The sequence below is a fragment of the Oenanthe melanoleuca genome, chromosome 3 (assembly GCF_029582105.1).
Source record: "Oenanthe melanoleuca isolate GR-GAL-2019-014 chromosome 3, OMel1.0, whole genome shotgun sequence".
Lineage (NCBI taxonomy): Eukaryota > Metazoa > Chordata > Aves > Passeriformes > Muscicapidae > Oenanthe > Oenanthe melanoleuca.
The window spans coordinates 25,340,203-25,353,520 of NC_079336.1; the positions used below are offsets into that span (position 1 = coordinate 25,340,203).

A 13,318-nucleotide genomic window follows, 5' to 3' on the forward strand; every position below is an offset into this window, starting at 1 on the left:
TTATCATGCTCCTGGAGTCACCTGTGGTCCAGGTGTGCACTGGCCATGTCATTAGTACCTACATGAAGGAGCAGCAAGAGATGATAGTCCAGGGATGGACAAACCCTGTTAGGCTTGCCATGGCCTCCCAAATCCAAGCCCTTGGAAAGCAGCAATCCTACTTAAGCAAGAGATAGTATGGGCAGAGGGAACCTTCATCCTCAGCATGGAGTCCCTCTGTACTGTCCCTTGCTGTTCTTTGCTGTGCTGCTCAGTGCCTCAGGCTCAGCTGGTTTGGACACCTTTTTGGCAAAACTCCCAGTCCCTCATCTGCTACAAGGACAGTGAAACTGTTCTGCATATTCATTAAATAAAAAAATATAATAAAATTAATAAATTATTTTTATGCTTTTTTGTTTCTTGGTTTCACCTCAAGGGGAGTTCTGATGGAATTATCTATTTTTTTTGTTGGTTTGGTCTGTTTTTTGATTTGGTTGTTTTGTTTGCTTTTTTATTATTTTCGCTACAGAAGGTCTAGCAATTTCTGAATAAAAATCGTGGAATTAATTGATATTTCCTCAATTAGGAAAAAGAAGAAAAAAAGGGGAAAAAAAAGGGAAAAAACACAAGTGGAATGCAAAGAATTACTTCATGTCACCTCTGTATCTCAGTCATTCATGTTCTTCCTCAATGGTTCCACTGAGCATGTGTGAATGAGTGAAAACTAAACATGAAATTTACAATTTTTCCCAGGGACATTGCAGTGGTGTTTATACTTTGGACTACAGTAGAGGCATTTGTTATGAAAGTGAGTCTACATTAATGTGGTGAAGCTTTTCCTTCAAAAAAATCTGCTTTGCCTATAAACAGAAACATATTTCTATACAAATTAACCTCAAAAATAGTACTAGATTGAAATATGAGAGACACAGTGTCTGACTAGAACAGAATTAATCTGGTTGGAAATACATTTTATTGAGACATTCAGGGGGTGCTGGCTGGTATTAAAGATGCACTGAAACAAACACAGTAAGGAATTTATGCCTATATCAAGTCTTTGCCTTAGCATATAAAATTCATAAATTATTAAAAATGTTAGGAGAGAACTGTAAATAAGCTTTCAGATCCAAATGGTAATGAAGATGCCTTTAAAGCCTTGCCATCATGTCTCAAAAAGGCAAATGCATATGTAGTAATTGCTTCAGAAAACTCTTGGTAACCCCATGCTCTGATGGGTGTATATGCAAGTGTGTGGGTGTATGTGCATAGGGCTTCAATAGCCCTTACAAAATATGTTTGAAGGCAGGTTTTGGAGTAGTGTGGGAGAGTTATCACTAAATATTCAAAGGCTATCATGATTATTTTGAAAGGAAATTTTGGTCAAATCCACGTTTGGCATATTAATATGATTTGGCAATTAATATGATTAATTTGGCGATTAATATGATTACTAAATAAATGAATTAAATGGTTTCCCAGTGTTTTCAGAGCCAATTCTTCTGTAAAAGGATAAGCTATTAGAATAATCTTAAAAATTACTTTTTTCTGGGAAATATCTCAGCATATTTCAGAATTTTATGTTATGCAAATAAAGCAGATTCTGTACAATCAGAGTACATAGTTAATATAATTTGATTTTAATTTTTTTTTCTCTGAAAGAGGATAGCTAAACAAGAGAAAGAAGAGCAACTCACTCTTACAACAAGCAACTTAGTACCTACTAGTACAAGACCTGGTAAATTGTCATGGATGTTCTTCAGCTCCCTCTTTTCCATTGTCATAAGCAAAATAGGATAAGGGTGAGATAATAATGAATGAACAAACAAACAAATAAATAAATAATACTGCAAGATATGGACCCCAGGCAGGGTCACCCTCCACTAGATCAAGGTGCTTCCAGGGATTGAGCATCCATAACTTCTCTGAACAACCTGTTCCTGTGACTCATTACACTCAAAAAAAAATTTTTAGTCAGAATCCTTGGAACAGAATATTAAAATCTAAAGGAGGACAGATTGGAGAACTCTAAAATAACTAAATAAATAGGAATAAATAGGAATAAATAAACAGGATAACAAACCTTTCTCTTTCTCTTTAGCTTAGCAGCTAGAGAGACCTGATGAACCTAGAAAATGACCTCCAAGCCTTTGGATGACAAACATCATAATTTGTCAGTTGGATACATTTTATGTGAATTATTTCACTTCTTTTTTTTTTTTTTTTTTTTTTTTTTTTTTTTTTTTTTTTAATACAAAGGAAATAAGAGACTGTTCTTTATTCCTGCAGAACTTATTTTGTTGTGGAAGAGAAACCATAGTGTAATTCATAATTGATGGAGTAGGAGTAACATTCACATTTTCTCTAGAAAAACAGTCAGGTGCAAAACTATTTCACATACTTTAAGCAAAAGAAAACACCCTTCCTGCTATATGGAGGATTTAGGTAATATTTAATTAATTCTTCCAGTTAATTATTGTGTGTTGTGGAGCAAGGATATGTATGTGGGAAGCTTTCAGAGAGTGTCTGAGCACCTATGAATTTAACCATTTAATTTATTTCAGGATAATTTCCTTGTGGACCCATACCTTTCCATGACCTTCTGCTCTATAAATCTTCTAAGTGCATACAATTACATATTTCTCTGCAGATAAATAGAATTTTATTCTTTTGTAGAATTCTCTTCCTTATGAATCAATGATATTTTTGTACTTCCAAGTAATGCCACTGCCAGGCTTTTAATGCCTTCAAAGATACAAACTCTTCGTTTCCCATCTTAAACATAATGCTAGTCTTCATATAGTGCACAAAGCAAATTTAGGGTTATGCTTTCCACAAGTAGGCCACAGTTCTCCAGCTTCTTCCTTATGTGTGAAGTTCTTCACTTCTTTCCCTGCTGTCACTGATTTTGTCTGTCCAGCCTCCTCACTGCAGGCAAAATTTAAAGCACACCATCTGGGACTACCTTCCTGCATCTTTACTGCATTGATTTGCCTTCTGTTCACAAGTCTCATTGGAAAGCCAGTCTTTGACTTCCTCTCAATCTCCATTTCCTCCACTTTTGTGACAGTTTTATTCATTCTGTAGAGTATTTAAAATTCAGTTTATGGAAAAGAAAATAGGTGTCTTTCACTCCTGTGGTATTTACTAGCATTGTAGTTTAATGCCACAGATTTTTATATATGTCTGCACCTTATTTAAAAAAATATATTAAAACATGTTAAAACAATGTCAAAAATAAAACAAATAAATGGAAATATGATACTTATTTGCCAAAATCAACTTTCAATTAGATGAGTAAAGCATAAGATATCATAATCACTCTATCCAAGTAATGTATAATATCACAGATCAATACCGAAAACATTATCCTAAGTCAGTAAATCAATAGTTAATTTTGTGTATTCCAATGTCTTTGAATCAACTGGACTTATTAGAGCATGAAGGAGTACACCCAATAGTGATTAACATTTTGCTTTTATATTCACTATAGTACAAAGCAGAGGAGGAAGGCACTTCAATAGATCTTGAAAAAATCTTATATATGAAGACATATTTTTAGCTAAATATAAGTGGAATATGAAATATTTCAGTCATGGCAAGTCAAATCTTCAGGGCAGCACAGTGAGTTGTATTAGCAGCAAAACTTTGCAAAAGTACTGCTGCAATTACTAGTTTTTTAGGTTAACTACAGCTGCTATATAGCTCTTTTCTAGGATGTGTAATTGGCAATATGAAACTTATTTGTCCCAGCATTCACAGTTTCACCACATGGATACTCTCAATGAGGTCAATGCATAAGTTTAAGTCACATAGAAGTCAACTTGAATTTATTTGACCTGGTAACCATTAAGAGCTTGTCATTTGTTATGAACACTGGATGCCATTCATGGTATGTGGTCTGACTTTTAGTTAAGCTGAAGTTTCAGACCAACTTCAGTGGCAGTGCTTGTTTGCTTTATTAAAAGCTTAGAGAATTTCCATTCCCACAGAAATCTAGAAACTACATTGATGTAGACCTATCTAGCCTTTTATTTCCTTTCTAGTACCAGACCTCCTGCTCTCGTCATGGAGGAAGATGATCCTCCTGAAGCACCTTGAGTGCTTCTCAATATTTTAAAGTAAGTTATAGGTTTTGGAGATAATTCTTTTTCTTTTCTCTATTTAGCATAAAGGACACAAAATTCTGTTTTACAAGGAACTTAAGTGTAGAGTATCATTTTAAGAAATTGTTTTAGGTTAGTCCAAAACCTGACTAATTTCGTTTTGGGTAACATAAGCTGTTAACAGCTACTCTGTAGTTTAGTCCTCCATGCCAGAGTTCCTTTTAAATCTTTTTCACAATTTATGCAATGAGCTAACCTACTTGTGTGCCATGTTCTTGAAATTTAAATCATGGAATAGGCCTCCTATCTCTTAACTCAAATTTGGTAATAGTCTCTCTCCATCCTTTACATAAGCCTTCCATACAACCCAGAATGTAAGTTCCTAAAAGACCTGAATTACATGATTTTGCCTTGTTATAAGTACTTTTATTTTTTTCCTTATCAATTTAAAAACAGAAACCAAGCAAGAAAATATTTCTTCTTCTAGTTCATAAAATTAAATTTTATGGAAAGGGAAATTATTGCCTTTTAAATCAAGTAAGGATAGAGAGCTAACCACAAAAACAACATGGGACTGCAATACAAGCATTATCATACAACTATAACTTTACTTACAGTTTATATTTTTTATTTTACTATGTGGTAAGTACAGAGAAATAATAGCTTCCAGAAACAAAGCTCTGAATGAAACATCTATTATAATTTTCTTCATGGATATCCAAATACACAAAAGTGACAGGATCTGCATTATGATTTGACATACAGAACAGCACAAGCAAAAACTGAAGTCAGAGCTATTGTGAAGATACTATAGCCTTTTATTTTCTTAAAATGCAAATACCCCAAAATAATGTTTTATGTTTTATGGACTATATACATGATCTGATCTTATATAAATCATTAGGGACAACATATCTTTGTGTATTGTCTCCCAGAAATACTTTGAATTAATTATTTTAACTTTTTAAAAAAGAATTGCAAATTACCCTGGTGAAACCCTACCATAAGGTAGCCATTTTTCAAATGCTGGCTGGGCATCAGGGTACACATGGAAGGTGTGAATGATTGCCTTTAAATCATGTGATTTGTTTTATTCTTTCTTCCTCCTCTTTCCTTTGCTTGTTAAACTCTCTCAACTCACTAGTTTTCTTCTGTATCTCTTTTTTGTTGTCTTCACCATCCCATAGAAAGGACAGAGTGAGTAAGTGGCTGTGTGGTCCTTAGCTGGCAGCTGGATCAACTCCTCATGAGTGTCATTTCTAGTGCCTGCTCTTTCTGATGCATTGCTAAGATAACATTGGTATCTAATTTTAAGGCTCTATATTATACCACATTACCAACACCAAGGGTGAAGGATGCATATCACAAGTGTCATTCTGACAATGGTAATTCACCCTTACCTTGAAAAAATGCATCAAAATTATTAACTGCTGGACTGCAGAATGAAGATTTATTAGCATAAGGGCATCTGATTAATTATTCCTGAGCCACCAGAGGGTCTAATATGACTGAGAGCAGCATGTGCTGCCATATAATAACTTGCTGGTATATAGTTCTTGGAGAACTGGAATTTTCAGATGCTGTAGGAAATCAATCTCCTTATGCTGATGTAGTTGTGTGGTTAATCTTTGTATTTCACCCATCCTGATCTCCCACAAGAGAAGATTTAGATAAGATATTAGGAAAAACTAGTTCTGTAAAATTGTGTCAAACATTACAAGAGGCTGCCTAGGGGAGTGGTTCAGTCATTATCCTTCAAGGTATTTAATAGTGTGTACCTGTGGCATCTGGGGACATGGCTGAGTGATGAACTTGCCAAAATTGAGTTGACAGTTAGAGTCAATGATCTTGAAGATCTTTTCCAATGTAAATTATTCTATGATTCATTCCACATTGCAGTTGTTTATTGCCATCCCCTGCCTGGAGAGTCAAGGTAAGGTCTATGAAGTATATGCTGCAATTAGAACTTATATTGGAATCCTTTCTCATATTCAGATCTTTGGTCTTTGACTTGTATAATAAGGTGCTGTAATATACCTTTGGAAGAAAATGGTATTTGATGCAGAAATTATGAAACTCCTGAGACTTCCATCTCTTTTTAAATCTTCCTTTATTATGCTTCAGTTGCTTCCCATTCTCTAGTTTTTTACCTTTTAGAGAAGGATGAAGACAGCCTATATTGTTAAAAATTAATTTTCTGTGGCTGAAGAAGGAATGGGTGTTCTTCAATTTTTATGAATATATGTTAATTCATTAATCCTCTTTGTGTTGATCACTGAGGAATCTTGATGTATAAACAGATAATATTATTTAGAAAAAAATCAGTACTCTTTGATAATGAATACAATAAGAAGGGCATAATGTGTGAAATAATATAGTCACATATAAACTAAATAACGAAATCACTTAGTGAACTAGTGATTCACAAGTAACTTTTAGGTCCCTTTTTAGATTAAATTTAAAAGATTATCCACATGAAAGTTATTTCAGAAAGGTATATAAGAAATGTTAGTTAAAGTAAATACTCTGGAGAGGAATAGAGAAGGAGAAATGTAAATATTGAATAGAAATGGATTATTATTACTAAAGCAAAATAATATGAGAAAATCCCAATTTTTTTTCAAAATATTTTCCATTCTGGTTGGGGGGTTCGACAGTGAAATTATGTTGCCAAATATAATGCCAAAGAACAATCTTGTAATGACAAAAATGCTGAAGATTTTGAATCAGAGTATTAGCCAATATAAGAATGAATTCTTTCACATAAATGATTGCTGTGATGTTGACAACACAGGTGAACAATTTTGAAAAAGCCTGAAAAAGATCAACACAAAGTCTAATATGACACCTTGCCATTAAGTTTCTACAACATTTATTTTCTGTATATACTGTTATCCACATAGATGTTTTGAATATCATGGCTTCTCAGAAAGTGAGTTTGTATGGATCTCATTTTGCTGTGCAAAAAATTGGATAGGTCTGTGAAAAACAAGGTGAGAAATAGAAAGCAACTACAGAACAAAAGTAAGGACAAATAATTAAAGGGAAAAAAGGATGAAAGACATGTGAAGAAAAAACTAAAACAGTGTTTGAAATTGCAGTGAGCTACTATTATTTGTCATGTTAAATTTTGCTCAAATTATTAAACTTTTATGGGTGAATATTGGAACTCATTTGGTGAAACATAGCCAAAATTCTCAAGGGTAGAAATATATTCACTGTTTAAAAATCCATATTTTTCTCTCTTTCAGATACCTTGCCATTTGGGGAGAATTGTTTAAACTGCATATAAAACTCCATTTTGTCAGTCTCATTTTAAGGATCTGCTGCAGTAGGAACAGTACATGCAATGTCAACATATGCAACACACTCTCCTAGAGAATAACTGTGCATCCATTGGAGGCATAAATTTTACTTTGTGGAATGCTCTCTAACCAGATTTTAAGATGGTGATATGTGTCCAATATGAGATCTTGAAATAATAATTGCAGTCTCACGGTAGAAAAATGCACATTTAAAATAGCATCCAAAGACAAGAACAAACGTGTCACAAACTGTGGTCTCCATATCAAGCACTTGATTTTGTCCAAGGTGTTAACTAGTTCTCAAAACATATTGACCCCCCACCCCCCCAAAAAAAAATTGTACAATGCATAAAGAATTTGAACTGGTGAAAACAAGAAAACAAGAAACAGCTCTGGAAATTACAGAATTTGAGACAATTCTTTTGAAGCAACTAAGTTTGGTTCAAATTTAAGAAATAGTGACAATTGCAGGTTACCCTCAGGATTTGTCAGAAAAAAACCCTCCCAATTTCATTATGCATGTACTAAGACAACAAGCAAGCAAAAATAAACAATCACAAAAAAAAAACCAACAAATCAGCCAAAGAAGCCAACCAAGCAAAACCCCCAAAACTCACACCTCTCATACACATCAGGGTTCCTGAAATTGCAAACACCTTCAGCAATAATGCTAGAATACCTACAGGGTTGTTCAGTTCACCCAAAATGAAATTCAAATGGTGGGCAGCTGAATTGTGGATTGTGCTGTCTACATCCTCAGTGATCCTTGGTTGGTGATTAGATGTTTAACTCATTCCATAAATATGCACCTACATTTAAGTATCATAATATTATTTGAATTCTGAATTTATCAATTTAGTATTCTCACAAATGTGCCTGTTGAAAGTAAAATAAGAAAGAAAAAGCTGTCTTTCACTTTTTTTTTTTTGTTTTGTTTTGTTTTTTTGCTTAACTGAACATTTCTCTGGCATCCTGAATATTTCTTAAGGCAAATATTCATACTGTGTGGACTTAGTGTCTCTGTTGAGTACAATGAAAACAAATTGCTTCTTGGCAGATTCCTGGAAGGAGTGACAGAGAACATGGGCCACCTCTGGTGTTGAAGTTTACACAATGTGAATCTCTGTCTTCTTTCCTCTCGTGGTGGAATCAGGCGGTAGAATGCTTTTATTTCTGAGAAGGCATAAGTTATTCCTAACACATTTCATACCTCTGAAGCTAATATATCTGAGGAATTTTTGAAAATAAATAAGTGCTGAAGTACCTGAAATAAATCTGTTTTCTTGTGTTAGATGCTTTTTCAGTCCCTTAGAAGCCATTGCAATTGGTGTAAATGAGTATTCCTGTCACTTATAATGAGCTCATAAACACACCCAGTAGAAAATTTTATGTGACTTTTGAATTCCCTGTATAACCACATTGAACCAGTAACTGCTTTTAAATAATAAAAACATTCCTCTTTCCCACTGCCTATAAAATTATAAATAAACAAAAATATCAGTGTGTGAAAAGCATGATTATAAAGCCTTTGATATGTTGGTGTATGGATCAAGAGGAGGTTTAGAACTCAGAAATATATTGCTTTAGATTTTGGAACGAAAACTTAACAATCATTTTAATAAAAAAAAAAAAAAAAGCTACTAACCAGATGTAGATCAACACACGTAGAATTGTGTTCACAAGCGTTGACTATGCAGTCATCAATGTCTTGCTCACATTTCAATCCTGCATATCCTGGGTTGCACAAACAATAGAACCCATCGACAACTGCAACAGAGATAAGACTTTAGTACTGAGTCATAACAAATGAATGTAGTAAATCTACTAATGAAATGAATACTATGAATATAACTTTTCCAGTTATGAATACTATCTGGAAAAGATTAAGACCAGCTTTACTTAAATGGTGTGGAAATGTTAAAAAAATCAAAATAAATTAAATATGATCTCAAAATATCTTTTAAACATGAAAGCAGATTCACGCACTGCATTTTAGTTAAACAACGGAAATATTTTGATCCAAGAGTTATAAATCAATGAGTTAAAAAGTGATGCTTTAAGTAATGAGTAATTTTCCATCACAAAACAATCACAATATACATAAGATTCTGTCTTTAAAATCATATCTGAATAGGATATGGCAGTCAAACAATGTTTGGTTTGTTGGTAGTTTTTAATATTGTTATTGTTGTCGTAAGGAATGTCCCATATTATACCACTATATTAAGGGAAAACTTACTTGAGTTGAATTTTTCTATTATGTATTTCTTAACAAGATAATCCTAAGAATCCCTTAGAATCCTAAGAATCTCTTTTTCATCATTAGTGATCCAAATGGCATTTTTAGAGTGCTGCATCCAAATATGAAGTTCATGGCAGCAGTAATCACACTTCTTGCAGGCGTGCATTTATTTTAACCTCAAAAGGGTCCCTGGATTCTTCATTATTGCTGAGATTTACCAAAGAATCCATTCTACCATAATGTCTGTACACACAGCTGCTACTGTATTCATTAAATGCTTTAAGTCCTTCAGCACAGGAGCATTATTCATATGCTAAAAGCTTCCCAGCTTCCTCAGCATTCCAGCTTTCTGCAGCCAGTGCACATGGGGTAGAGGAACTCAAATGTCCACATGATAAAACTCAAGCCAGAGGCACCACAAAGACAAGCTGTTCCCCCCAAAACCGGCACTTTGTCAGCATGAAGAACTTTAATACAGCTCATCTCAATTCCAGTTCAAAAATATCTATAAACCAATGTAGGCCACATAGAAAATATCTGTAAATTTAATAGGAAATAGTCTTTGCTAGGTAGAAGATTAAGTAATTTGCCTAATTCCCTGAAAAGGAAAGAAAGACTTTTTAAGATATTTTATTGAAACTGATTTTTATCTTTATTTTAACTAGGAGAGTTTTAGAAAATGTTTTTAGTAATTTGGGCTCAGTTCTTTAAGATCTCATCTGAAACCAGTAAGTTGATTAGGTCTTCTGAAAATTTTTCTTAAAAAAAAGCATTTAATGGAAGTTCTTAAATCATCATTCTTCATTGAAAAAAGGTGTGAGGAAACAGGAGAGAGATGTAGAAGACAAGCACAGTGCTTAAAGTATGGCCCCTATGAAGAAAAGTTGAGCCACCCAAACATGCTTTGTATTAGACCTTCAGGGCATTATTCATAGTGGGAGGGCTATTTAAAAATAATTTCAAGGATAGTTGCAGAAATGACAAAACTGAAACCCCTTAGTTGTATTAGGAGGTACTATGAGGCAATGGCCACAAGTTACAGCTCAGGAGATTTGGATGGGGTTGGAAGAGTGTGAGCATTGCCAGCGTAGTTAATCGGTGGAATATGCTGTCCCAAGAAATTTCTGTCCTTCTTTGAAGGATTTCAAAATTCAGATAGAAAAATCTCTGACTTACTTTTTCTAGCACTGTTAATAGTCTAGCTTCATGCAGGGTTGACTACATGACCTTCAGATGTTTTTCAGCTTTCCAGTCAGCATTTTAAGATCTTCTGAAAATTACTACTTCTACTTTTTTGTTTGCTTGTTTGTTGTTGTTTTTTTCTTTTTCTTTTTTTTTTTAACAAGTATAGAAAGTGTCTGAAAGATGGCAAGAGCTCTAAAAAACTTTTAAGCAATTACTCCATACTAAACTTGGCCTGCCAATCCAGAAAGAATATAGAAGGGTAATCAAGTTATTTGTAAAATCCTTAAGTACATCTTGCAATGCAGAAGGTAAGCAGGTCCACCCTTTCACATTAGTTTGAAGTTAAATACAATTTTTTAACTTATTAGAATTAGGACATATAATGCCTAACTGCTTCATGAGCTCTCTTTCAACACCTGAATATTCTCTCATGAAATGCACAATCTCAGATGTTTTTGGTTAATTTAGGTATCAAAGGAGACAGCACAAATCTCATTAAAATTTCTCATTAGCTAAAATTCTGACCCCCTGAACACAAAAACCCCAGTGTTGGGAGTTGAGGTATTTTGGCCAAAAATAATCCTTCTGGTACAGGCTGTGAAGCTTCAGACAAGCTAAATTTCAGTAAATTATGCACTGTTCTCCCCAGAGCAGCTCAGCAGCTGCAGATGCTTCAAGAGAAAGACTTCTCTACATGAAAGTGAGTAACATGCTGCACTCACTGTCATAGCAGAACCCGTGGAGGCAAGGGTTAGAGCTGCACTCATTGACATTGATCTCACAGCGGGGACCTGCAAAGCCCTGCACACACTGGCACTGGAATCCAAGGGGAAAAACGTCCACATTCATTTCTTCTATGCACACGGCTCCATTCTCACAGGGATTGCTGGCCTCACAAGGCCTAAACTCACAGTTCAAACCTGAAAAAGAAAACAGCAAAGCTGTCAGTGTTAACTAATGAATATATCCCTGCAGCTGCTGCCTATTATGAGCCTGATTTTTTTTATAACCCTGGTTAAAATTGAGTAGAAGGGTCTCAGAGGTAAACAAATGCATATCACCACGAAGAAACATTTATTTACTTGTTATAATAAAAAAAAAGGCAATTCATATTTTAGTTATATTCCTTTATATGATACAATACAATACATTTTAAAACCGTAATAGCTATCTCACAAGTTTCAATAGATTGGTACATCATCATTTGTCTTTACTCTTGTGCTTTAAATGGCTCAAAAATGCAATTTTTTAGAGTGCATTTAAAAATTATTAATGAATTTTGATTGAAGCTTCTTGCTATTTTGTGTTGATAACCTGTTGTCTCAGCAACCATGTAAATTATTCATACATTAATCAACAATACAGAACATGAATTAAATATATGTAACATTGTATAACTGTTCTGCTCACCATCAATGACTGAATACAAATTATTTTACTGAAAATGTTACTTATCTAATCATGAGTGAATGTCTCCATTATTTATAAAAATTCCATATAATAGAAAATCTCACAGAGTTCCATTGTACTCTTTCCTTACTAACACTTGTATAGCAGATTATGTACATTTATCTGGACTATCCAGGTAACTGTGATTGTGGATTTTAGTGTGGATGATGTGGATCTTGGGTCACAGATGCCCTCCTCTAAATCTTTAATTTACAATAATTAGATAAATTGAGATTTAAAGGCCCTATAAAATGAGCCTTAATTTGTTAGAACATGAGCAAAACTGTTTCGTGTTTTTGGTTGCTGATAATGGAAATGAGGGTGGAAGAGACAACTGAGATCAAATGGGTTTGGGTTTGTAAATCTGCCTGTCTTTTTCACTCAGTGTTGCTGGAGGCAAGTCTGTTCTTTCAGGCTTACATTCAGACAGCATGTAGTGACTCTCAGGGCTGTAACACAATGTACACAAGCCCTTCTGAATCCCTCTGAAGCCTTTCCATGACTAGTGAAGCTGTGTCTATGCTGCTTTCTGGTGGAGCTTCCCAGGGTTTGCTGCTCTCCAGCCTCCTGCACTCTCCAGGTGCCCTTATCCCAGCTGTGGTTGCCCAGCCATTCCTTTCTGCAGCAGTTTGTCCCTGGCTCAGGAACCCCTCTGCTCCTCAGGCAGTCTGTAACCTGAACCCAGTGATGGGCAATGTGACACTACAAGACAAAACACCTCAGTAGTCATGTGGGAGACATGATACACACAGTGAGTGGGTTGGTCTTGGTAGCTGACAGATGCCCATCCAGCCACTCTCTCACTCCTCCTCAACAGGCAGGTGAAAAAAAGGAGAGAAATCCTTTGGGACCATGATAAAGATGGGGGCATAATTTACAAATTAATGTCATGGTCTAAATAGAAACAACTTGAGGAGCACTGATTGAATTTACTGACAAATAAAACCAGCGTAGGATGGTAAAAAACCCCACAAAGCCCATCCCTCTTTTCTTCCCAGACTCAACCTCACTCCTTTACTTCAGACTGCTCTACCTCCTCCTCACCCATGAATAGC

At 34.8% G+C, this 13,318-nt stretch overlaps 1 protein-coding gene across 1 annotated transcript in view; it reads right to left on the minus strand.

Annotated features, from left to right (window-relative positions):
• Positions 1–13,318, minus strand: part of EYS (eyes shut homolog) — a 674,079-nt gene that overhangs the window by 446,604 nt on the left and 214,157 nt on the right. The window contains exons 19-20 of the mRNA XM_056488606.1: positions 11,537–11,734; positions 9,033–9,154 (exon numbers count right to left, since the gene is read on the minus strand). Coding sequence (XP_056344581.1) covers positions 9,033–9,154; positions 11,537–11,734 — 320 coding nt within the window. The remainder of the gene's footprint in view (positions 1–9,032; positions 9,155–11,536; positions 11,735–13,318) is intronic.